General features: G+C 38.2%; 1 protein-coding gene and 1 long non-coding RNA gene across 5 annotated transcripts in view; one reads left to right on the top strand and one right to left on the bottom strand.

Annotated features, from left to right (window-relative positions):
* Nucleotides 1–142: 142 nt before the first annotated feature.
* On the bottom strand, nucleotides 143–26,218 carry CRLS1 (cardiolipin synthase 1). 2 transcript variants are annotated; one of them, XM_055306032.1, is made up of 7 exons: nucleotides 25,638–26,092; nucleotides 22,828–22,965; nucleotides 17,865–17,994; nucleotides 8,400–8,485; nucleotides 7,271–7,339; nucleotides 5,632–5,723; nucleotides 143–3,642 (listed from the first exon to the last, which is right to left on the bottom strand). In XM_055306032.1, the coding sequence occupies exons 1-7, from the start codon at nucleotides 25,941–25,943 to the stop codon at nucleotides 3,555–3,557; spliced, it is 909 nt and encodes a 302-aa protein (XP_055162007.1). In that variant the 5' UTR covers nucleotides 25,944–26,092; the 3' UTR covers nucleotides 143–3,554. The 2 variants fall into 2 exon arrangements, with proteins under 2 accessions (XP_055162007.1, XP_055162017.1); XM_055306042.1 differs by having other exon boundaries at nucleotides 2,661–3,642; nucleotides 26,092–26,218.
* Nucleotides 26,165–27,578, top strand: part of LOC129497274 (uncharacterized) — a 46,391-nt gene continuing 44,977 nt past the window's right edge. For all 3 annotated transcript variants that reach the window (XR_008661908.1, XR_008661910.1, XR_008661909.1), the window contains exon 1: nucleotides 26,165–26,272. This is a non-coding gene — a long non-coding RNA (uncharacterized LOC129497274). The remainder of the gene's footprint in view (nucleotides 26,273–27,578) is intronic.

The raw sequence follows: 27,578 nt of genomic DNA, 5'->3' as shown, positions 1-27,578 counted from the left end.
GGCCAAAGCATTTTGCTCTCAGTTGCATCAGACAGTGCCTTCATGATTTGTATCCGAGTATGGATTATGTCTTACTACATCCTCTTTTCACTTGTATACCGACTTTAAAAAAGTGATTTTATAAAAATTATGTGGCTCCAGATTTTGTTTTCTACATTAGTATTTATTTTACTTTTCTGTCACTATTATAACAATTATCACAAACTGGGTGGCTTAAAACAACAGAAATCTATTTTTACAGTTCAGGCAAGAAAACCACAACCGAGGGTATCCATAGGACTGGTTTCTTCTGGAGAATCTGGAGAATTATTCCGTATCAGTCCTGGTTGCTGGCAATCCTTGGTGTTCCCTGGGTTGCAGATAAATCCATTCTATGCCATCGTTGTCTTATGGCATTCTCTGTGTCCAAATTTCCCTCTTTAAAAATTATTTTGCCCTCCATCTTTACAGAGATATAATTGACATATAACTTTGTGTACATTTATGGTATACAGTGTAAGGACTTGATACCCCTATATATTGGGAAATGATTACAAAATACTTAGTCAACACATCCTTCAACTCATATGGTTACTTTGATGTGTGCTAAGAACTCAAGATCTACTTTATAAGCAACTTTCAAGTATACATTAACTATAATCATCATGCTGTCTGTCTTCTGAGGATCATTAAATCTCCCGAACCTACTCATCTTGTAACTGAAAGTTTATACCCTTTGATCACATTCATCGTCTTCCACCAGTATGAACCACCAATCTACTGCTGTTTCTAGGAGTTGGGTTTTGGTTTGTTTGTTAGTTTTTTAGATTCTATACATAAGTGGAATCAAACAATTTGTCCTTTTCTGCCTTATCTCACTTGATATAATGCCCTCAAGTTCCATCCCTATCATTACACATGGCAGGATTTCCATTTTAAGGTTGAGTAACATTCAGCCATAAATTTTATAAACACACACACACGTTTTATCCACTCATCCATTGACACTTGGGTTATTTCCATGTCTTTGCTATTATAAAAAATGCTGTAGTGAACATAAGGGTGCAGATCTCCTCTTCAAGATGATTTCATTTTCTTCCAGTATATACCCAAAGTCAAACTTCCCTCATCTTATGAGGACACACTAGGCATTGGATTAAGGCCCACCCAAATCCAATAGGACTTTATCATACAGGGTTACTTCTGAAAAGATTCCATTTCTAATAAGGTCACATTCACAGGTACCAGGGCTTAGAACCTGAACATATCTTTTGGGGAGACACAATTCAACCCAACCAGCATTTATTTGTTAAAAAAAAAAAAATCAAGTTTGATTCTCACATATCTTGCTTCCAAAATGTGCTGTAGCACAAAAAAAACATGCTGCAGAAATCCAGTATATCCAGGTTTGACCTGAATAGGTATTTGAAGTTTTGAAAAGGCTTTCTAAAATTCTAAGGTGATTCCAAGTTTCATCACATATGTAACCCATGAGAACTGGATTAAGCAATCTTTTAAGATACCTACCAGCTCCTGATTAAAAATTGGAAAGCAAAAGCCAAAAATGTGACTAGCGTAGACTCCAGACATGTAATCCTCTCAATGCCTTTTTTAGCTATCAGGACTGAATCCTATTTTATAAAGGAGACACCAAAATGAAATTTGTTGTGCTTGACTCTGTATGCATGAATATATACTCAAAGATGCCTAATAGAATTCCAGTGTTTTGCAAACTAGCACAATTTTCATGTTTTACAACTGTCCAATATCCAAAACCCTCAAGAAACTTGTCCCATTTTTCTAAGGGTTGAGGTTTATCAACCAGAGCCAGATGAAGACCTTCATATTAAAGAGACTCTGGGTCCAACACATAAGTAACTCCAAACAGCATCAACACTAAACCATGAAATAAACATATGAAGTGCAAAATCCTAATTTTTCCCATAATCACTCTATCTCGAGTTCTCTCATTTTAAAACATTTTTGTGCTCCCACTTTGCTAGTGCCAAGACATGTTCAATGTGTCTCTTGGGTGGGAACTCCACCTCCAGCCTTACTCCCTCCCAAGTTATGACACTACACAGGAGGTTCCAGAAAGGGAGACTGGCCAGCTGCTAGAGGCCATCCTTTTCTTCCCTCACACCACCCTCCGTCTGATTCAGTGACAGTGTCCCTGGCTGCAAGCTTCAGTATGTTTCAAGCCAAGGGCAACTCAGCTGCCAGCCTGGGAACAAGGAAGTCAAGACCGAATGCAACAAAGGAGCATACTGATCCAAGGATGCCATTGCCAAGAAGCATGCATTTTGCTTCTTATAACTCCCGTCTTAATTTAACACAGCTCAACGAGCTGTGTCTGGATAATCTCATTGCATCATTCCATATTACACTTATGTCTTACTACATCCTCTTTTCACTTGTATACCAACAGTTGGCAGCAGCTGGCCTCCATTGCTAAGAGGAAGCAACCAGCAACAGCCATTGTCTTTCCTCTTCCCTCTCTCTGCATCTCCCACTCTTTCAAATATTGAAGTGTAGTCAGTCAGGACTTTGTCAGATGGTCCCAAACAAATTATTTTTACAATGTAATTGCAAGTGATGTATCTGAATGGACTTTATGAATCAGAAAACTTAACACAACAGCAAGCACCACAGCATGCTATACAGAACACCACCACTGAAGGTACTTTTCCAGCTCTTTTATTCCTTTAATATCTTAACAAAAAGATACCCCAAAAATTTAAAAACCTTTGAAAAATATACAGTTTCATATTATTTACATGGGAGTACAGGCTCCAATATCATACAAACATTGCTATGTTAGAAACAGTGGAAGATATAATATAATTCACTGCTTCCTGGATGGTGTAGGCTAATGGACATGGTTTTGTACTTCTACCACCTTGGTCGCTTGCTATCCTAGTACATAAACTATTAGGCACCTGAGAGTTTGGAAGACTACTGAACATGAACTTCAATACCTTCTGTTGTGATCTTAATTATTATTTTCAAAACTTACTGCATTTTCAATCTCTTTACAAGTTTACTTCATCCATAGCTAAGTTACCTTGTCATTATCCTAACTGATCAAATATTAACCAAATGAACTATTAATGTGTACACAGTCTAAATATCAAACATAAGATTATGTAGCCAAGTTGTGTAAGATAGATACTTAAACCCAAGAAATTCCCTAGTGCTTTGTAAGCAATCTAAACTCTGTTAAACAGAAGTGGCAACTCCAGTTTCCATGCTCTAGACTATGTTTTTAAAAAATGTATTAAAAAGTGACTGATGATGATTGGAATAACTGGTACCTTATAAATTAATCAAGAAACCTAAGATAAAAAAACCTCTAAATTATAGTTTTATTTGTATTTAAAAATACATTGGAAATTCTGCATATGCCCATGATCAAGCTTATTTTCAATGCACATTACTTAAATTTTGATGACATGGTTTGTTCTGACAAGTCCTTTTCCAAGCTGAACACCGAAATACGGAAACTCCTGTAGATTTCCACTTGCCCTGCCACCAATGATGTATATTGCTTCCTTGCTAATGATGATAGATGGCTTTCATCTCCCTTTTATCACCTGAACAGTTTTTCGACCATAATGATAGTAACTGTAAGCTGATGCAGCTGTGGTGAAAGCTGTGAAACACCTTTTATGGAAGAGAACAAAAATTTAGTTGTCAGGTCAAAAACACAGTAACCATGAGAATCACAAAAAATACATTTAGTAAGAACTATTTAATAAGCAACAACACTACGGGCGTAATTCTTTTAGCTATAGGAAGCTAAAGCTACTGCTTTTAAGATTTCATGTGAATTAGTAATGTCAAACAGAATCTAGTTAATGAGCCTGAAAAAGGTAATCCTAGCAATTGTCATTTTTACCCAGCCGTTATTCTAGGTGTCTTATGCCATCATCTTATTTTCACAACAACCTTCTCTTACCGAGCAGCACATGGAGCCCCAGAGAACTTTGCTATGGGCCACAGAATCTTGTCTGAGCCTGGCATGGTTCCAACTCTAGAGCCCATGTGCTTTTTCCACTGCCCTATGCTGCTTAAGGTATTGGGCTTTTATTTCCTGCAAAATTCGAATATCTGAGTCATCTTAAATAAAATCCAGTTTTTTGTTTGTTTTAATGATTTTCCCTTAAGTGAACTGCCAATTAACCAGATTCCCTGAGAAGTTCCATGGGTGATGTTCATCGCTTGCTGAGTACTCGTGGCCTAGGGGCTTACTTTCTATAGTGCACCCATGTCTGCTTCCACCAGCTGAGTGGGATGTCCCGGAGACTATTTTCGTTTGTTACCAAAGCTGTTTGTGCCAGTTTGATCATCTAAATCCACCTGAACCAATGAAACATACATGTAGAGAGAGTTGCTATTTCTGAGAACTATGTAAGATATTTTGCAAATACTTTATAACAAGGTAAATTGCTAAAAAACTACTGTCAACATAGGCAATGATTGTTGAAAGGTTGGAAAAATGGTAAAAATATAGAAAGTTTCTAGGCTTAGATTGCTTTACAAATGTCTTAAATTCTTATATCACTTTTAAGAAGGAGAAAACAAACATCAGAGAGGTTGTACTATGGATATAGTTTAGTCAAGAATGAGAACACTCCCACAGACAGACCAATACTTAAAGAAAAGGCATTAATCCTCTATCAAAAGATGTAGGATGAATCAGAAAAAATGTACACATGTATTTTAGAAAATAAAATGTTTAGCATGTATATCATCTTTAAAGCTTCTTTAGCTTAACTGACTTTGGTTAACTAACCATTTTCTGGCCCAGACTGCATCAAGCAAGGTTTTAGTTAAAGTATACTAAAACATAGTGCTTTGGTTTCAACGGGGCACATCTGGACTCCAAAAGTTTAAATTTGACACGATTTCAAGGTGATATATTTCAAAGCTGTAACTAAGGATAATAAAATAAAAATAGGGATCCCTGGGTGGCGCAGCGGCTTGGCGCCTGCCTTTGGCCCAGGGCGCGATCCTGGAGACCCGGGATCGAATCCCACATCGGGCTCCCGGTGCATGGAGCCTGCTTCTCCCTCTGCCTGTGTCTCTGCCTCTCTCTCTCTCTCTGTGACTATCGTAAATAAATAAATAAATAAAAATAAATAAAAATAAAAAGACTTAAAAAAAAAAAATAAAAAAAAAATAAAATAAAAATAAAACTACTTTCTCCAAGTTTCCCTCCCAACATGCCCCTCTGCCACTATGCTGGATGCACTTTCCCCTAACCTACTCTCCTACACCGGACTTTACTCAGGGCCAATCTTCACGTCAGTGGCCTACCCCAGTTTCTCCCTGTATATATACCCCAAATGGCACTTCTTCCTGAAACTTTCCCTTTTCTCCCTACCTGGATACAAGTATCCTCCCTCCCCCCAAACCCCAATACTTTATCCATACCTCTCATCACTTTTAATTTGCATGAAAGCTTCTGTAATTTCTATATCCCATGCTTGATAGTAAACTTCAGAAAAGTATCAATCATAAAATATACCCCCCAGCTTTATTTACCCAGTTAGTGCTCAATAAACACGGTAAGAACCAAGTTAATTCTACAATTGTCAAAGTAAGACATTTTGTTGACATTCTCAGAGAGTAATTCTACATTTAACTTACCAGAGTATCTGAAGATAAATGCTATCAGCATAATTGAAAACTGGAGCTGCCAAAGAAGCTGCTACCAAGATTAACTGGACTGCTGTGTTTACCTAAAAAAAAAAGTCATAAATGAGCGGTACCAAGGAGATCCTGTTGCAAGCTCAAGAGACAAGGGCACAGACCACAATGCTGTAACATGACATACCCTCAGCGTGCTTGGTGTTGTACTATCCTTGCTAAAGACGCTGGCATTCACACCAAAATGTGAACTTCACTAACCGACTCATCTGTCTACACAGGTGCCCTTTACAGTGAGGATAGGGGCATCTGTCAGAAAAAAACTACTACCTTGAATTTCCATAGCAATTCAATAATGTTGCAAAGTTCTTTGCCTTTTTCAGTTTTCTGTTAAAAGAGCCCTGTGAACATTGCAATAATAAAGTTACTGCTTCACAGATGAAAATGTAACGAGTTAAGTGACTTGCTTGTAGTTATAGCAGGCTATAGGACCTAACCCAGAACCTAGATACCCAGCGCTTCATCTAGTGCTCCTTCACTTGCCTAAAGGTCAAACACTAGGGTATCAGTAATTTGAAATGCATCTATCTCTATGAGAGAGGCTCTGGAGGAAATGAGCATGTTTCCATACCCTACAAGCCACAGAGGAGAAAAGGAAGAAAACAGAACCAAAAATGCACTGGAGACTGCCTACTCATCCTGAGAAGCATGCTGGGGAAGAGTGTGATAAGTATGAAGCAGTGGGAAATGTGCACAGAAGCACCTCTATCGTCCATTCTGCAACTAAAGACAAGGATTCCACTTCATCTTAAAAAATTAAATAATAAAACTGGAGAACTTCTTGCCCTTTTTGAGTCATTTTCTAAGCAGTGCTACACTCAAACTGCTGTACTTGATACAAATATAAGTCACTTGAACCTCAAAAAAACAAACAAAGCCATAAACGTAGGTAAAAGTCGACCCCAGGAAGTTTTAGGTATAATACTAATTAATAAGCCTTCTGTCTCAAAGATGATCTGGGTCCCTAACCTGTTAAACTTCTGTCACAAAGGATAGGGCAAAAGGATGATTAGAATGAACTTACCAAGGCTACTAGGAAAATAAACATGCCTTAAGGCATTAACTGTGTGTTCTCTGTATGCAAAGAGTGGCACAGGTGCTGTCCTGAAAAGGGCTCAGGAAGACTCTATGGAAAACTAAGAGTAGCAGCTGCTTATTAGTAAGTAAAACTTTTTCCTATCCTTTCCATGTAATAATTGATTGTGAAAATGAAGAGCCTGATTTTATGGTGTTTACACCACAGAAAGGAGGGTAATGATACTACAAAGGAGCCTCCATAATTTCTTTGTATCTCAATCAAGATGAGATTATAATTCCACTCCCTCCCCTTCCCTAAACAGTGACCCTAAGACCTCATGCAGAGACTTAACTATTCAGACCATCAAAGGCAAAACATAATGCATAGCTTAAAGACCCCAAAAGCTCAAAGGACAAAAGAACTGGGTTAATGACCTCACTATCTCCTACAGTCTCAGTGCATGAAATAGGTCTCATTTTCAGCTGCTCCAGACTAAGGTTTATATTCATTATAATAAACATTTACAAGGCAGTAACTTAAAAGCATGTGTGTGTCTCTTACCTTGCTGATGAAGGTTGGTTTTAACCTAGCAGTGGCATAGCAAGGATTGAAATACTTAGAAAGTGTTCGCTGGCAGAGGACAAAAAGATAAAGTTTATTCAATTTATTATTCAAGTTTAAAACAAACATTTTGTTATTATATGTAATAAACAGTGACTGAGTATTCACTGTATGCCTGGCTCTATGCTAGACAAGCCCTTTATCTGCACCTTCTTTTAATACCCTAAATGAACAGTGTCTATATTCTTTTCAAATCATACACAGGTTACTGAAAACAGATTTTTTTAATTTATAGGTAACTCAATCCCTAGAAAAATCTAACACAGTAACTATCCTGAAGTGACCACATCCATTTTCTAAATAAACTCAATAAATCTCCCTTGTTATTTTCTTCCAAAGATGAAAAAATGAATCAAATCCTGCTATTTTCACTGGACTGAGAAACTAAAGATGAGGTTATTATGCTATGCCTAAGTGCTCAAGTATCTGTAGAGAAATGAACTAATATGCAAACAAACCATTATGTGCTCATACAACTTTGATTTTAAAAACTAGTTCCAGACAGTCCACAGTAGAAGCTAAACCAGGCAGCAAAAGAGGCTTGGTTACATAACCACTCCTAACAGTTTGCTACTATGGACAGGGCAAGTTGGTCTGGGTTTTATGTGCTGTCAATTAAAAAGGTTTTGACTCATAAACATGCCTTTTCAAAACTGATCATTTATGTGTTCACTGAACAACTACCATTGTGGGTGATTTAAATAGCAAGATGAGAGTTATGTATGGTTTTTAAAAATTCTTGGAAAAAGGATAAAAAATAATGGCCATAAATCAGTCTCATAAAGTTAAACTCAAGATACAACAGAGTGGGTTTTTCTTTTAACATTGTTATAAGTAATAATAAAAGAATTTTATTTTTTTTAATTTTTTAAAATATTTTATTTATTCATGAGAGACATAGAAAGAGAGGCAGAGACACAGGCAGAGGGAGAAGCAGGCTCCATGCAAGAAGCCCTATGTGGGACTCGATCCCAGGACTCCAGGATCACACCCTGGGCCAAAGGCAGATGCTTAACTGCTGAGCCACCCAGGCATCCAAAGAATTTTTTTTTTTTTTAAACAGACTCACCGGTGTTGGAAGAGTTCGATATCTGACGTAAAAAACAGCAGCAATCAACATTACATCTCTTGAAATTATCATATAAGTAAGTGGAACTGAAAATCAAATGTAAAATAATTTTGATTGGGATTTAGAAAATTACTGGTATTACATATACAATAAAGCCACATTCAGCCTTATCATGAACTGGTGTTTCACATAAGTAAAAATGTTTTAACAAAATACTTAGTGATGATTTAGGGTCCTTAGAGTGAACCACTGATTTTTGTATTCATCTTTAACCTACTCTCTAAGTGAAAGACTATGGCTTTTTTTTTTTTAATTTAAATTCAATTTGCCAACCTATAGTATAACACCCAGTGCTCATCCCATCAAGTGCCCGTCACCCAGTTACCCCATGCCCCTAGATTATGGCTTTTAAAGTCTATGTCTGCCTTTCAGAAGGTCTATCCTCTTGCTTGCTTTCCTTCTTACCCATGTTTTTAAGCTGTAGTTATTAGTATTAGTGTCAGCTCAATTCAGCCACTATTTTCTCCTTTGTTACTCATCAGCTTTGTGCATTTGGAAAAATGATCACCATGCACACATGGAATGAATGAAACGGTAGAGATCAGAAAATATAATGGAAGACTCTAATCATGCTGACTCAGGAGCTCTAATGGCTTCTATCTTCCAGACTATTTTATAAGTAGTAAAATTTGCTATATGTAACACTTGTGAAGAAGCTGGACATTTTCATTATTGTCTGGCCAGTTCCTATCCAGGAAATTGCTATTTTTTTCTCCTACCCCATTCAATGAATTTTAATTTAAAAAGAATTCAATCAGTTGATAGTTTTCTCATTATTCTTAAGATTCTATAGCTTGGGGGTGCCTGAGTGGCTCAGCTGGTTAAGCATCCAACTCTTGATTTCGGCTCAGGTCATGATCTCAGAGTCATAAGATCCAGGCCCTGAAGATTCTCTCTCTCCCTTTTCCCTCAGCTCCTCCTTACCTCCCCTAAAAAATTCTATAGCATGGCCCCAAAGCCAGAGCAAGCAAAATATTTTATTTATTTTTTTAAAGATTTTATTTATTTACGAGAGAGAGAGAGAGGCGCAGAGACACAGGCAGAGGGAGAAGCAGGCTCCATGCAGGGAGCCTGACGCGGGACTCGATCCTGGGTCTCCAGGATCACAACCCTGGGTTGAAGGTGGCACTAAACTGCTAGGCCACCTGGGCTGCCCAAATATTTTAGATTGATACCCAAAGAACCCCTGCTCCCTTGCTGAATAATAATGGGACGGCAGAGGTTCTGTTTCATTTCACATTCTCTACACTGTAGGAAGTCTTAACTATGAACATACTTTTACTAGAAAAAATATTTCTTAAAAAAGAAAAGTCTTGACACTCAAATTGCTTCAAATTAAAAGAGGGTCATGTGTATCTCTTCCATAATACTTCCAAACAGCTCTTTTATGAATTACTTTTGAGATCACATTTATGATCCTCTCCAGTTCTGACATTCTATTCATTCTGCAACTCGAGTAGACTCTAATTACAGATTATAATTTAAATCTCTACTGGTTATGGCTATGATGTAAGTATAGATCGTTGGCCAATCCTTAATGACATGACTATCTGAAAGAGAAAATACTTATCTACCACTCAAGTCATGGCATTTGGAGCACACAAAAGACACAGCTGTCTGAGCCAAGTAACAAAACAAGTCAGCTATGATTTTTAGAAGCATTTTTGTGTCTGTAAAACAGACTTTTCTACAGCAATCATTAGCTAGCAAATTCTAACCATCAGATTTTAAGATGCAGCAAACTCATGCAAATTACATAGAGTAAGCCTGCTAAACATAACTCTAGAAGACAAAAAACACCTGTTAGTGTATTTAGTCACAGGGGAAAAGAGGCTAGGATTTAATCCTAAATAAGAAGTTTCTGCAAAAGAGATGAGGCAATTCAATACACTACAAAGATTTGGGTTCTTGTTCTAACTAGCAACAACCCAAATTGCCATTTTTAATCTGGCACTGTTTTAAGCATTTCATACATATGATTTAATCTATATATCAACTCCACAAAACAGGGACCATCATTACCCCCATTTTACAGATAAGGAAAACCAGCCTTAGGCACATTATGTAATCTGGCCAAGGTCACCAGTTAGTGAGTAGTACAGCCAATACTAGTACTAGCAAGCAGTACAGCAGTAGAGTAAGTAGTACATATAGCCAGAAACCTAGGAATAGAACCTAGGTCTAAGGAATTCATAGCCTATGCTCTGGTCAGTGTATGAGGCTTCAATCCAGCAGTGTGAATTACGATTAGCATCTCTGGACTCAGCTTACCATCTGTAACAGTCTGGTGGAGGAAAGGACTGTTAACAGAAATGAAGTGTTCTCCAAACTGCCCACCACACAATCACTCTGGAAGAGCATCATAGAAGCACAGATGAAAGAAGCTACCTGGAGGATTCCCAAGCAGAGCCAGGCTAGGACCCTGCCTCACCAGGTGCTCTTTAAGGCCTCTGCCAACTGACAGTATTATATGCAGGTTCTTACTTTGGTCCTTTGGACAATTTTATCCAGTTCCCTGGCTTTTGCATCTTCTAACTGTTCCTCCTTTCTCTCCAGCCTTCCCTTCCCTTTATTTCCAGGGCTAAAACAGTTTTTATTTTTGCCTATCAGAGTATGTCAGTGTGTTAGTGAGGGTAGAAGGGTGTAAAATGTGTCAAGGATTGCTCCAAGGTTTTCCTCCCTACTTGCTAATCCTATCTGAAATAGGTAATGTCTGCAACAAAGGAGTACATTACAGGCAAATTTTATTAGCATTCAAGGGAAATTAATAAGACAAACTTACTTTTACATATTACAAGTGGTCATTATCAATATCATACATTACATTTAAAATAACAATAATTATTCCAGAAATCAATTCAAATCAGCAATAAGAATTTGCTATACAGTAAACCAGAAATAATACAAGATATAGAAAGGAACTGTAATTTAGTAAATATAGCAGAACAAATGCACATAAGTAAAAATTAACTTAGCTCACATCCAGACTGTTATAACAAATGAAATAAGTTATTTTCATCTTTATCACTCCTCCCATAGAGCAAAAAGAAAAGCAGACTTGTTTATTATCCTAGCTGAGGAAGAAAGCACATTTCTTACTCTTGAAGACAACAAAGCTATACAAATCAAGGTGGATGGAACTTTTACAAAAATGCAGGCAGTATAAAAATAAGATGCAAGACAGCATATATACCATCTCTTCCCCCTAAAACCCTTCTAAAATGACAGTGAAGGAATGAAAAGAAAAAGTCACAAAGAGAATGGGAAGAGAACTCAAATTTCCCAGTTCTAAGTTTATTAGTAAGAGCTACTTTAATTCAAACTGATTAACAATATCATTAAAAGCCCAACAAATCCCATGCAAAATAAATAAAAAAGAAACTCATACCAAGATATATCACTATGCAACTGTGGAAAACCCAAAGACCAAGAGAAAATCTTAAAAGCAGCCAGAGTAAAAAAAAAACTTACCTTCAAAAAAGAAATGGATTAGCAGTTGGCTGCTTATATACCAACAACAGAAATGAAAATTGAACAGTATATTAAATATGCTGAAATGACTACTAACCCAGACTTCTACACTCAATAAAAATATCCTTTAAGAACAAAGGGAAAATCAAAGAAATAGAAATACTGCCCAGTATCACCTATATGTGGAATATAAAAAATAAAATAAAATCTGAAATAGGAATGGCAAGTAAAAAAGTGGTTGCCAGAGTGGCAAGTAAAAAAGTGGTTGCCAGATAAATAGGGAGAGGTTGATAAAAGGGTGCAAACTTTCACTTTTAAGATGAATAAAGTCCGAGGATCTAATGTATAATATGGTGACTAGAGTATTGTATTAACTGAAATCTGCTAGGAGACTGGAACTTAAATATTCTCACACATACAAAAGAGTAAAATGTTCTCATATACACAAAAGAATAAAGGTAAAATAAAAATATTTTCAGAGACACAAAAGACAGGAATGTACCTACCACCAGCTGACCAATATGAAAGAGATTTCTAGAGATAGACTTTAGACAAAAGGTAAATGATCCTAGATGGAAGGTCTGAGATACACCAAACAATGTAAGCCAGAAAAAAGTAAATATGAAGATACATCTAAATGAACACTGGAAAAACAGTATCATGTGAGTTTAAGAAGTATATAAAAGTAAAGTACGGCAACAGTAACCTAAGTTGAGAAAGGAATAAATGGAGGTAAAGCAGGGGCCCATAGTGCAGATTCATTAACACTGAACATTGATAAGGATGAATGATATAATTTTGAGAATAACTAAGTGGAAACAGTATATAACACTGCCAACTGGCACACAGGGAAAACAAGTATAATGATAAAATCTATATAGATGTAGAAATACACATATGAGCCAAATGAAACACAGAAAATGGAAGACTGCTACACAAACATTAGTAATCACAGTAAACGTTAATGGATTAAATGTTCTAGTTGAAAGAAAATATTTTTAGACTGGATAAAGAAAACCCATCTATCTTTATGCTATTTACAAGAAATATCTAAAATATAAAAAATACGGAGAAGTTTATCTATCAGGCAAACACTGACCACAAGTAAGCTAGTGCAGTTCTAGCAATATTCAACAAAAGACTTTAAGGCAATAATCATTACTGAAGATATGGAGGGCCACACTTCATAATAAAGCATTCAATTTACCAAGAAGGCAAAGAAATCTAATTCGTATGCACTTAACAGCATGACTTCAAAAGACACAAAGCAAAAATGAGACACAAAGAAAAATAATGGAAAACTACACAGGTAGGAACCAGTGAGAAACTAACCTACTCTCTCTCTCAGTAACTGAACAAGTAGACTAAACAGAAGTCAGTAAAGATTTAAATGTCAGGATTTAAAATTTGATCAAATGGACAAATATATAAATAACATCATGCCCAACTACCACATACATCGTCATTTGAAGCACACGTAAAATATTTATAAAATGATTGTATACTGGGCCAAAGGGCTAAAAGCAGAGCATGTTCTTTGGATATAAGGTAATTATGCTTGAAATTAATAATAAAAAGATACCTAGAAAAGTCCACAAATTAACTTTTATTAACCCCCCTAAGTCAAAGAAAGAATTACAATGAAAATAGATTCTTTTGAATTCAATAATGGCAACGGCATATTTTACCAACATATGAGATGCAGTGAAAGGAATACTTAAGACAAAATGTACAGCCCTAAATGCCAGCTTTAGAAAAGCTTAAAGGAATGAGTTAAATATTCATCTACAGCTGTGCCGTTCAATAAAACAGCCACTACCCACATGGGAAGATAAAGCACCTGAAATGTGGCTGGTCTGAAGGAGAGGTGCTGTAAGTGAAAACTAGACACTGGCTTTTGAGTTCATAGTATGAAGAAAAATTCACTAATTTTTTATGGTTTACACAATGAAATGATATTTTTGATCTAGAAGGTTAAGTGTTATTAAAAGTATGTTTACCTGTTCCTTTTGTTTTTAATAGGCTACTAGAAAATTTTAAGTTATATATTTGGCTCCCATTATATTTCTACTAAACAAATGCAATCTAAAGAAGTTGGAAAAAGAACAGCAAGGGAAACCTGAAGAAAAGAGCAATATTTAACAAAGTAGTAAGCATATCAGAAAAAGTTGGTTCTTTGAAAAGATTCATAACTGACACACTTCCATTAAGACAATTCAAGGGAAAAAAAACAAAGAAGGGACAAACTAATAATCAGGATGAAGAGGGGAACACTATTACATATCCTGCAGATATCAGAAAGGTAATGTGGATACCATAAAGAGTTGATAGTAAATCTTTATAAACGTAGTTGTAATGGACAAGTTCTTAGAAAAACACTGTAACTTACCAAATAGACAAAAGATGAACCAGAAAATCTGAATCATCCTATAACAAAAAAAAAGGCATCACCTATTTGAAAACTCTTTCCTAAACTCCAGTCCTCGGTGCTTCAATAAGTTCTACCAAACATTTAAAGAAGGAATACTACATTTCACACAAACATTTCCCAAGAATGGGGGGAAAAAACAGGCTTCCTAACTCTTATGAGGTTAATATATATTTGATAATAAAACCTAAAGTATACCTGTTGGATATTCAGAGAAAAAAAATCCAGACCCATCTTGTAAATATTGAAACAAAATCTTCAACAAAATAGTAGAAACCAAATTTAGCAATATTTTCATAATCTGTCATGACCAAATTGGATTTATACCAGGAATTTCACACTGTTTTAACATTAGAAAAATCAATAACGTAATTTACCACACATTAACAGCTCAAAATGAATAAACAGGACTCTCATAATACATGAAGAAAAAGAATTTGATAAAATTTAATATCTAATACTAATTATAACGCCTAGCAAACTCCAAATAGAAGTGAACTTCCGTATCCTAAAAAAAGGATATCTATACAACCCTACAGGAAACATTTAACAGTGAAATGTTGATAACTTTCCTTTTGAAACTGGAAACAAAACACAGACACCATTCCTATTCAACACTATAATGTGCAGTATAGAAAAGGAAAACAATTGAAAAAGAAGAAATATACTATTAATTACAGATATTATATAATTGAGGATGTAGAAAATCCAAGAGAATTTATATTTATATTAGAGTAAGAGTTTAACAAGTTTTGCTAGACACAAAAATCAACATCAGAAATAGAAAGGATTTTTATCCTATCAACAGGTAGTTATTACAAAATGAAATAGTAAAGCATCAAAATTAACAAGCAACACAGAATAAAACTAATAAATTGGTTTTCACCTCTCCGAAGAAAACAAACATTCTGACAATTTATTTATTTATTTTTTAAATAGTTTTTTGGTTTTTTTTTTTTAAAGATTTTATTTATTTATTCATAGAGAGGCAGAGACACAGACAGAGGGAGAAGCAGGCTCCATGCAGGGAGCCCGACGTGGGACTCGATCCCGAGTCTCCAGGATCACACCCTGGGCTGCAGGCGGTGCCAAACCGCTGCGCCACCGGGGCTGCCGTACATTCTGACATTTTATTTTATTTTATTTTTTTTACATTCTGACATTTTAAAAAGACTAAATAGAGTAGATATATCATGTCTGTGAACTGGAAGATCAATACTGTAAAGATATCAATTCTTTCAAGTAGAACTATAAACTCAATACAATCCCAATTAAAATTCCAACAGCCTTTTTTGGGGAATTTGAAAAGCTGATTCTAAAATTGACACACATGGGCACCTGGCAGTCTCAGTTGGTAGAGCATGGAGCTCTTGATCTCAGGGTCCTGAGTTTGAGCCCCATGTTAGGTGCAGAGATTGCTGAAATAAACTTAAAATATGTTATTTAAAAAAAATAAAGTTTATACACAAAATGGAAACAGCTAAGAATATCAAAGATGGAAGAATTTATTTTACTAGATATCAAGACTTTTAGCAAAGCAGTAATAATTACAATGGTACTAGCGCAAAAGTAGACAACTCAATGGGGAACAACTAAGACAACCCAGAAATGAACCCATGTATATATGGACATTGCAGTGAGTCTATAAAGTACAGATTTTTCAATAAAAAATGCTGGGATAGGTGTGCTTGGGTGGCTCAGTCAGTTAAAGCATCCAATTCTTGGTTTCCACTCAGGTGGTGATCTCAGGGTTGTGGGACTGAGCCCTGAGTCAGGCTCCACACTCAGCACAGAAGCTCCTTGTTCCTCTCCCTCTGCCCTTCCCGCTGCTTGCTTTTTCTCTCTTGAATAAATAAATAAAATCTTTTTTAAAAAAGAAAAGTGCTGGGATAATCTGGTACCCACAGAAATAGCTAGAAAATTTTTAGGAAAGATAATTTTTTTTCTAAAATATCAACTAGAAAAATGTAAACAACAAAAAAAATTCTGAAAACTTTCCAATACAAAACATGATCACATATAAAGGAAAAGGTACCAGAATGGCATGAGACATCTCAACAGCAAAATGGAATTTGGAAGTCTATAGGACAGGGTCTTCAAAAATTCTGAGTAAAAATGATCTGCAATTGAAAATTACATCCAATTCAAATCTCAATCAAGTATGGAGGTAGAATAAACACATTTTAAGTGTCTTTAGAATAAAGACATTGTGGACTCTAAAACTCTGGCTGCCACGCTGCATCCTTGCACAGGAAACTAGATCGCACTCCACCAAAAGGAAGCCATGGGAGCTTAGAAAAATAGACCCAACACAGAAGAGAGATGACAGAAATTTCCAGAATAATAGCAAAAGAAAATTCTCAGCTTGCAAAGCAACCTACACCAACTATTTAGGTAAATCTCACAGCAATAGTATCTATTATACTAAAACCTGGATACAGTTTCTTTGTTCAAAAGGGAAATGTCTGACCAACCTTTGCATAATAATGTAACAAAATACAAAATAACTCAAAAAACTGGAGGCAGGAAAGTATATACACACACATACAGGATCATTTGGATTTTGAATAATGTCAACAGAATGCTCTTTAGGTTCCTTTCTCCCCCCACAAATTATATTAGAATGAGAGTACCCCTGCCCCTTCAACACCCCCAACCATATACACACCAAAATTCTGACTTTCAAAGGAAAGAAACATTAATCCAATTTTTAAATTTTGTATAGGAATTTAAAAGCCTAAAAGTAAAAGAGAAAAAGAACCTGTAGACTGAGGAGACTAGACTGAAACCCCATTACACTTCTTCCTATCAAATGACAATAATAACATGCTACTGAAAGACCATGTGGCAGCATTTGCTTTATTCTCGGATTCTATTTCTAATACTTGGAAATTAACAGGTTAATCTAAACAAAGGGAGAAAAACTGAGAAATACAGCTTAAGTATAAAATGAACTACCAGAAAAGTACATGCAAAATACAAAGCAGAGATCATAAAATTTTGTTGAGTATTTAGATAATGTACAAACTGTATCTATGATTTGAAATTGCATAATAATTTCTAAGTAAAACTAGTGATGTAGAATTTTATAAACATTTTCAGGATTTCAGAACTCTCATTTTTTATGATGAAACTATACTTAATAAGTAATAGATTTAAGAAAACTTTAAATTGCTTTCAAAAAGCCAGGCACTAAGAATATAAACTTATGGTTTCAAAAAGTTCTAAACTAATATGAATTGGTAATGTGAAATAATATTTGCTTAAATTTAAACAATCTAAGAAAACAACAGATTCTACTAATAAAACAAGGACACAAATTCTGAAGTAAAATAACAGCTTGACAAGCAAAACAGTTCAATAGTTTAAAATTAGGGAAACAGTTTAAAGTTGAAAAATATACTTTTGGAACAAAAATTAAACATCTCTCAATCAAGAGAAATCCTAAACTGACTAATGTCATTCTTCACTATGCTATTTAAAAGTGCGCATGATGGCGTTCTTACCTGGAATAAGATCTGCATAGGTCAAGCTAACATATAAGATACTGATAAGTATTTTATCAGCAAGTGGATCAAGAGCACTTCCCAAAGCTGATTTTTGATTGGCCCAGTTTCGAGCAATAAATCCATCCAACTGAAAATAGAAGTTTTTTTTAATAAATGTCATAATAGGTACAAAGTAGATATCTTGAAGGTTAATAGATACCAGGATAACAACTCTATGTTTTAAAATGTTAATAAAACCTCTTCTATTTCTTACCCCCAAATCTTCTCATTCTTTTACTGGTATATGTTTAGTTTTCAAATTGCCAAAAGGTCTATAAATAATTTCACTTTTCTACAGTACTTTTCTTTCTCAAGGCCTCCTAGTATTTCTTTTCTTTTAATAAGGCCTCTTTGTGGGTTGAACCCAAACACAAATTTAGAGATTTACAGAACCCAAAAAAACCCCACAGAAAGCATGGCTGACATGGATTAGGAGCATGGATTAGGAGCCCCTCCTTGGGCTATTTCACTACAGCCAAAATGGCTGCTTTTGCTCGCGAGGCCTACCTTTTAACTGTAAGACTTTGGTTTTCACTCCTACCTACTTTTCTAAGATATGATCCAATACTCTAAGTTTTCACTATTACTATTTTTCTTTTTTGTTTAGTCCAACTGTTAATTCCATGTCTGACTGTACGTGAATAAAGAACTCAATCCTCAGGGGCAGCTAAGTGGCTCAATCAGTTAAGTATCTAGCTCTTGGTTTTGGCTCAGGTAATCATCTCGTGGGTCATGACAGTAAGCCACATTCAGAGGCTCCACATTCAGTTCCAGGCTCAGTGAGGAACCTGCTTGAGATTCTCTCCCTCTGCCCCTCCCCTCACAGGCATGCGCACATTTTCTCGCTCCTTTAAAATAAATAAATAAATCTCTTAAAAAAAAAAAAAAAACAGTCTTCTGTACCTGGCCTACTTAAAAATTTTGATATGCAAATTGCTTACTCACTATTCCTGGAAATAAATTATATCTCAAAGCAGAGGTCACACATGGTTACCAATGGGCCAATTGGGACCTGGCAGCAGCTTTTGGTTTAACCCACCCAGAGCTTTTAAAAATGTAAATTAGTTGCCAATATTTAAATAGTCACAGTCTTACCACAAAAATCCAGATCTCTAGCTTCACTTGAGAAATGGAAAGAGCCAATCACCTGGGGCCACAAGATGAATTGAAACCAAGTATCTATCACCTATTCCCATTAAATAAGGGGGGTTATTTTCTGGCTTTCCAAGTCTCTACCTGACTTTTACTCATTTTACTTAACTTCAAGCTTTAACAAATGTTTGAATTTTCTAGTCCTATTTCCAAGGAGAAAGATCCAAGGAGAAAGTAATTTAGACATAATTAAACATGTGCATTTTAAAGGATAAATAAGTCCTCTATACCCTAAGTATTGTAGTGAGTTAGAGATAGCAAGCAGTACTACAGAACCATATCGTAAGTATTGTAGTGAGTTAGAGATAGCAGTACTACAGAACTATGGTTAAGAACTTGCTCTTTGGCAGCAGAACATAACTGGTTCAAGTCCTGGCTCAGCCATTTACTATATGACCTTGGGGAAATTATTTGGCCTAAGCATCCCTTTCCTCATCTGTATAGCCCACCTCAAAGGGTTGATTGTCTTCAGGACATAATGGGATTAATACTTCTTTAGTACTCAGTAACTCCTCAAGAGCACTTAACTAGCTATTACTATAGCAACAGAAAGAACCTACTTTCTTATAAATATACATGTAACAATGTCTAACAGAAAGTACCTAGAACTTGGTTGGCATCAGGGCATTAGTAGATCCAGGTTTCAGTTCAGTTTTTGATCTCAAAGAACGTCAACACCTTCCACTTTTTTACTAGCACTCCCATCTGGATCTCCCTGTTCCTCTATCTACATTAGATTCCAAGGTCATCAACATCACTGCTACTTTGCAAATATCTGTAACTCCCTTACTTCACTCTTCATCCACCCTGCTTACACACAGCTATCCATGTACTTAACTCCAGGCCTGCACCTGATCAACTGACCAGTGCTCAAGAATACTTAAGTGGGTATCTCACTTCCAATTCAAGACCATAAATCTCCCATGGGCACTCAGCACTGCCTGGCAATCCCACATCTGCTTGTTTACCTTCTCTTTTCACACTGTCTGTTCTCACTTCAAGCCTACTCCTCCTTCATTCCCAAAGCCTCTCACTCTTATGATCCTATCTATACTTTCCTTGAAAAACAGAAACAAGATTGTCAGCACTCTGTTCCCACCCACAAGTCTACCGCCTACCTGCTGCATCCATACACATTCTGCCTTTTCCTGATTCATGATCGTAGGCCCTCTCACCTTCTGTGATTTGCCTCTCTTCTCCCCCATCTCTCCCACATCATCAAGCTCCTCCTTTCTACTTGATCATTTAGTTAACCAGTTAATTAACAACAAAAATTTCCCCAGGATATATAGCTTTAAAAACTAGCCTTCCTTGACTCTACTTCCCTATATCCCTACAAAGCAAAGCTTTTTTCAAAGCAGTATCTTTGAAATCTGTAATTGTCATTATACCTCACGTTTGTTGCCAACCACTCTGATTGTCTCTACTCCTCAAGAGGGTTCTCATCAAGATCACCAATGAATTCTACATTTTTAGCATACCTGACCTCAACACAATTGAAGCAATGACTTCACTTAACTTCTGGGACACCTGATGGCCTAATTTTCTTCCTTTCTCACCAGCTGTTCTCAGTGTCCTTTACTGGCTCCTTTACTTTTGCTCCACTTAACAGCTCATTTCTCTGACTCTGTCTCTTCTGTAACCCAGCCTGACTTCACCGACTTGACCATCCACAGCTGATAACTCTCACATTTATCTCTAACCCTGACTTCTTCCAACTCCAAACTACTACTACCCAACTAATACCTCTCTCTGTCGACAGGCACAACAACACTTGGTACTTTTTAACTCTGTCCTACAGAGTGTTGTTCATCACAAAACTGTTACCTTCATGCACCAGTTGTTAAAAAATAAAACAAAAAAGTAAAAGCCTATCAGACATAATTCCCTCACTACACATTAACAATCCATTGACAAATCAACTCTATCTTCAAAACATATCCCTAATTCATTCACTTCTCCCCAAAATCCCACCCCAGTCCAAGCTACTATCATTGCCACTCCCCTATGTAACTGTAAGCTCCTTAACTGGCCTCTCTGCTTCCACTCTTGCCTTCCTACAACTTCTTTCCCATTTACAACATAAATCAGGCCTGGTCATTCCCCTGCTTAAACCCTCCATGACTCCTGCCCAGTGGGCAATCTAGAGGCATCAAAACCTCCATGAAGTAAATGTGAAATATAGTGCCAAATAACTTAGGTTTTCACATACACTGCCACACAGATTTTGAAAAATGTAAATGAGGCCTGAGTTTGGTGAATATTGCAGTCTCCTGTGGCAGCATAAAAAAGGTACAAACAAAAGAAGAGCAAATCCAGTAACAAAAAGATCTTGTTACATTAAAAAAAAAATCCATTATCAATACAAGGGCCTTTGACAGACCTCGGAGTGTGTCTGAGTGGAGGCCTTCAGGCTTCATGAAGAGATAAAAGGAGGAACCAAAAAAAAGAAAGAAAGACTGTGAAAATGGGGAGAAATAGTAACAAACAGAAGCTAAACTCTGGAAAAAGAAGTGGGAACTATTTTGAGAGACTATTTTTAAAGCATATTTGGAAATGCTATATAATAATGCAAATGTCCTTCTCTATTTACCCTGCAAATTCTTCACTATTGCTATATTGCTCACCAATGCTAATGGGAGAGTGGAATTTTGTTTCTGTGAACCTCAAAGGGAATAGCTGACATTACAGATACTGTACAACTGTAATTTACAGAAACTTAATCTTCATTCTCACTAAGTATCACAAGCAATACTTTTAAAACATAAATCAGTTTGAAGAGGCACCAAATCATTATTGCCTGTCTGGGTGCTCACATGGATCTCAGACCAGTCTTGTATGAGGATATAATGTATTTATTTCTACATGTTAACTTTGTCCTGATTTTAAATTTTTCTTCCTTATTTTCACCGGTTTCCTTAACTGGGTTTTTGTAGGACATGTAATTTTAAAAACCATTTCAAATCCCTTATGCAACAAGGTGGGTGATAAATACAAGTAATGTCATACATACTGATGGCTGGTTAGCCCCAAAAGCCTATTTCACACGTATTTTGTCCTCTGTTATAAAATTATTTTCCAAGTTCTAATTTGATATAACCTGAATAAATACTTTCCTTTCTCAAAACTGACAGAGTGGTATAAAGGGGTTCTTTTTTCATTTCCCATCTACTGGGAGAGTAGAAGAAAGGATGCCTAAGGCCTGACCCAGGGCAGGATCTTCTGCTAGGCACTGAGAGAGGTGCAGAGCCGGGATCAGAAACCAAATCCTGTGTGTGCCTATAGCCTCCTACCAGCATAAACCTGAGTAGAGCTCTGACTTCTACAAGCTCTGTGGTCACAGGTGACCCACTGTTTCCCCCTCCACCAGTAAAACTAAGTGTTGTTACAGATCAGAGTATTTCTATCACAATAAGTAGAAAAATAGTCTCACAACGTTTCTCCTTTATTTCTATTCCTAAAGCAAACACTTGGCTCCCTGGGAATTTCTAAAGGCAAATTTTCTTTTACAAAAAAGTTAAAAACCAAAAATAAAAAGCACCCCCTCCTATGCCTCCCAACAACTTTCACCTCCTTCCTTAGATGACTTAAAAAATTGAAGTCCCACACAGATGCTAAAGACAAGTCTTTATACAAAGTACTAGGTTAAATTTATCTTGAGGATTTCCTTCTAGGAAAAAACAGACTAAGTCTCTGTTATTTCAGTGTACCAGAGACCCTGGGATTTGAAAAGCAAAACGGGGCGGGGCGGAGTACATTTACAACTTACCAAATCAGTTAGACCAGCTAAAGCAAAAACTCCTAGTGCAATATTAAAATCCTCTTCAATAATCAAATAGCCCAAAACTGGGGCCAAGCCAATTCTCGTCATTGACAACATATTTGGGATTGTCCATGGGTTTTCATACTGAAACACAAAGACAACAAAATTTATATTAAATGGTAACTTATTAGAAAAATACATCAACTTAGGAGTCAGAAGCTAAATAAACTTTAAATTTAGTACTCTGAGTTTTAAAATCCACTGTTTACAGACCATGCTCTAAAACTGTCCAGAATACAAAAGATGAAGATATGTCATATGTCCATAGACTAAAGTATCTGCTATATATAGACAGTATATACAGTATGTGTGTGTGTGTGATATACGGGGGGGGGAGGGGAGACACCATATATAGAGTACAGAGTATATGTACATGTTTCCCAAAGAGAGAAAAGAACAAAGATGTATTATTTACAATATAGGTCAAGGCATTAATATAGGACTTCATGATTAGAATTTAAACCTTATAACACTCTGCTTTTAAAAATGTAACTTGAATATCTTATACTTCAAGTAGACAGTCTAGATGGAAATGTCAGAAAAAAAACAAGGCAAATTATCAACCCCAGGCATTTTGGCTTAAAACATTTATTGCAAATAACCTCCCTCCCTCCTCGGCACATACCCATCAAAAGAAGGCTAAATGCTATATACAGTGTATGGACATTTGAAGAGGAAAAAAAACTTAATTCCATAATCTCATGGCTAAACGGATAACTGGTAGAAGAAAATGGAGCTAGAAATAGGGACTGAGAGCCTTAAATAAAGAGAAATGTAAATCTGTTCCCAATAGCCATGAAAATGAAATGTTAAGATTCCCACCTAAAATCTGAGGATTTTAGGATTCCTTGAAACTTCATTTGGAGCCAAGCTGTTTGAAGTTGGCACTAACAAAAGGGCTCTTTGGCAGCTACTATGAAAAACGTTACTTCCTTGCCAAACAAAATCTGTTTCATGAGGATATTTCAATTTTAAAAAACCTCGCCCTAGTGGAGCTAGGATACCCTGCCCAACAGGATACAGAAATAATTACAAGAAAATGTCTCCCTAAAGCCTGGACTTTTTCTCCACTGGTGAAGGCTGCCAACCCATGGGACTATCTCCTCACAAGACTAACCCTACTCTTAATCACTAATCAATTAACTTGAACCTCGACGCTGATTTTTTTTTTAAGTGACAGTTTCTATTTCTAAAGAAATCTTTTAAAATTCCACGAACCATCCCATAAGAAAAAGCAGTTCTCTATAGATACTAAATTTGTGTGTATAAACAAACTGGCAAGAAACATTCAGCTTAGTTTTGGAGGTTACTGTTGAGGTCAGATGCCAGAATACTGCCACTGAAAGCTACAGGAAAACTTCACATTCTGCAGGAAACAATCACTAAACAAGAAGCAGCACAAACTTCTACTCAGGGACTCTGTATTGAAAGTAGGCCACCTTATGTAATTAAATGGTAACATTCTTGGAACGCGTTCCAAATTGAAGTTCAAAGGCCAGAGTGTCTCAGAATCCAGAGAAAAAGAGAAGTTTGTTTACCATAACGTGGTACAGAGTAAGTCAAACACAGATCCAGTGTTACAGCAACTTGGAAGAAAAACACATAGTTCACGACTGAGAAACACGAATCACAAAGCAAAAGGTCAGGAGAGAGCCCCCCCAATTAATGTCAGATACATCCATAGGGCAAAATTAAAAGACACGGTGCAAACAGCCAGATCGTTTCATCGGGTGAACTAATCAACAGAACTATAATGTTGTCGGAACCGCGAAAGAAAGTTCTTTTTCGCTCCACATAAAATACTTTAAAGCACCTCATTAATTTCTAATCATTAAATTTGTAAAAGTTTCTACATTAAAATTACGAGAGCTAATCTCAGATTACCCAACCAGATAACCTGTGGCATACTCGACCAACTACTGCCGTTCTGGGAAGGTCTTCACCCACGATATGGCAACCTCAAAGCATCCAGCATTCAACCCCTGACATGCTTTAGCTATTAGTGGAGCTGAGACCCCTGCCAGGATGTGGCCACCTCAACCCATGCTGTACAACTGATGAAAGCAGTCCAAGGGCCCACTGAAGACCTAACAATTGAAGATGTAATAATTGCATGAGTCCTGCTAACATGACATCAAAACGTCTCCCACATTCATGCTCTGGGGTCTTCTGCTCGGGCAGTACTTCAACAGGTAAGTGGAGAAATATTTTGTTCTACTACCTCAAGAAGAGGGTCGTAATCTTTTTTCTATAATTAGAGATTAAAGAATTAGTAGTATGACTTAGTCAATTATCCTTCATCTTCCATAAGGTTAACAAAGGTCAAATGACAGTCAATACACAAGCCAAGAGGCTTGTATACTTTTCTAGAAATTCTTACTGACTTGTCCTAAACATTGAGGAATGGCTTCAGAGAATTAAAAATGCACTTACTAAGACAAGCGAAGGCTATTTTTACCAATGCAATAACCAGAGGCCGGTCCAGCCAAAGGTGCGGACGGGAAGGGGAGTAAGGGGAGGAGGGATTCTAACCCGCCCGCCGAGGCTGAAGGTGGCCTCCTCCGGCACCCCTGAAATTCATCCCGACTCCATGGCCTGCCCAGGACCTCTCTTCAGGGCGCAGCCGACAAGTTCTGGGACGGAAACGTCCGACGTGGGCCGCTCAGCGCGCGTTATTCGCGTCCGAGTCCGATCCCCGCCGCGGGGCCCCGCGCGCCCGACCCGGGGATGCCCCTCCGCCCCTCCCCGGGACCTACCAAGCTGGCGGCGCTCGCCTGGCCCCAACGGCCGCCCCGGGCCTCGGCGGCGGCGTCCCCTCGCGCCACGGGCCGGGGGGCCGCCTTCCCCGCGCCGGAGCAGTGGCCCCGTGGGCCGACGCCAGGCAGCCGCAGGCCGAGCGCGGCCGGGCGCAGCCACCAGCGCTCCCCCAGGCAGCCTCGGCAGCCCGGCACCGAGCGCAGCACGGCCCCGCGGGCGCGCCCCTTGCCCGGCCGCGCCCCCGGCGCCCAGGCCGCGCTGCGAAGGAGCCCCCACGAGCCGCGCGCCACGCGCGAAGCCAGCATGGCCCTGCCGCCGCGCCGCGAGGACACAGGCGGCGAGAGCTCAGCAGCCTGGGGCGCCGGCGAGCCCCCGCTCCGCAGAGTCTCCGCAGCGTCGGAGAAGCTCGGGGGCCTCCATGGCAGTTTTCAAACCCCAGCACGCTTCGCTTACACAGGCGGCCAGCCGCCGCCAAGGACCGACGGCTTCGCGACGCTTTTGCGACACCGCCGGCGCTGGACTTCCCGGCGCCCCCGGCGGTCGCGGGAGCGCGTGCCGTTGGGCACCTTGGGTGCGCCGGGAGCCGCGGGTCGGCGGCGGCGTGGGCGTCTCTCGGCTCGCGGGGTGAGCTGAGGTCGGTGCGGACTAGCAGGGCGGGGACTAGCAGGGCGGGGTGGCGGCGCGGCCCCATGTGGCTCGGGCCTCAGGCTGAAGCCCTCCTGCAGAACGGCCCCCTCCGAGGTGTGCGGGGCGCCCCGGGGCCCTCGTGGGACGTTAAATATTAGTGAGGTCGTTAATACAGGGCCCCTGCCCTTTTGCCTCTTCTGGACGTTTTTCATAAGCCAAAGACGGGTCTTAGAAAATGCCAGTAGTGGCGATTACCGATTGTGTGCCAGGAAAGTGCTTAGTACAGCTAGATTCTAGGGCACGCTCCCATTTAATCCTCCCAGCAACTCCAAAATAGGCTCCATTATTACCTTTACTTTAAAAAAAAGAATTTTGTGTATTCATAAGAGACAGAGGAGAGAGGCAGAGATCTAGGCAGAGGGAGAAGCAGGCTCGCTGGGGGAGCCGGATGCGGGGCTCCATCCCAGGACCCGGGGAGCGAGACCGGAGCCGAGAGCCACGCGGCGGCCCTATCACCTTTACTTTCACAGATAAGGAAATTGAGGCTTCGAGAGGTTAAGAAGCTTGCTTCTTAGAGGAATGTACAGAATAACTAAGAATCAGTTCGTTGTTGACTGATTAGTATCGTTATACATTAATACTGCAATTATATATTAATTACTGATGTATTATTATGCATTAACATCGCAGTGTTGCACAACGAACTGTTTTCTTAATTGAGTTCCGAGTCAAACTGGATGTGAATGGTTTTTGCGGCCTCGCCACCATCCTAACCCCACCCCACCCCACCCCACCCCACCCCCGTCTGTGATGACAGACCCACCTTAAACTCTTAGTTCAGGAGAGGAAAAGACCTCTCCTGAATTTGAGAATCATTGTAGATCTGAGTATTTATCAAAAGAAATCTTTAATTACTCATGCATATGCTGAAATACCGACATTGAAACTTAGACTTTTTGTACCAGCAATGTAAAAAGATTGATTTTTTTAATCGTCTCGAAACCAAATATCTACAGTTCTCATACACAGACATTGGATAATCCTGTCAAGCGAGAGAGAATAGGCAGTATTTCAGCCTCTCCTTTGCTTTCCACTCACTGAATTGCCTTTATTCACTCTTTCCACTTCTTCCCAATTTAAAACAGTTTCTCATTGTGTCTTGGGATTTTTCTTCTCTCTGCTCCACAAATGTTCTTGCTGCATCTGCCTGTAGTAGTTGGCATAACACGGTCTTTTCTCTTATTGTGGTAATCATTTGCCAATATATACGTTTCAAATCATCATGTTAAATATACACAATGATGTATGTCAAT

This window comes from Nyctereutes procyonoides, unplaced genomic scaffold (genome assembly GCF_905146905.1).
Source record: "Nyctereutes procyonoides isolate TBG_1078 unplaced genomic scaffold, NYPRO_anot_genome, whole genome shotgun sequence".
Taxonomy (NCBI): Eukaryota; Metazoa; Chordata; class Mammalia; order Carnivora; family Canidae; genus Nyctereutes; species Nyctereutes procyonoides.
This window is presented reverse-complemented; position numbering and strand designations above follow the sequence as displayed.

What these genes read in the sequence shown, in the direction of transcription:
- CRLS1 (XM_055306032.1), bottom strand. Translation starts at nt 25,943, where the DNA reads ATGCTGGCTTCGCGCGTGGCGCGCGGCTCGTGGGGGCTCCTTCGCAGC. An exon ending in AGGCGAGCGCCGCCAGCTTG is followed by an intron (nt 22,966 to 25,637) that starts GTAGGTCCCGGG and finishes TTTGTGTTTCAG; the next exon opens with TATGAAAACCCATGGACAAT. An exon ending in ATTTATCTTCAGATACTCTG is followed by an intron (nt 3,643 to 5,631) that starts GTAAGTTAAATG and finishes CTTCCATAAAAG; the next exon opens with GTGTTTCACAGCTTTCACCA.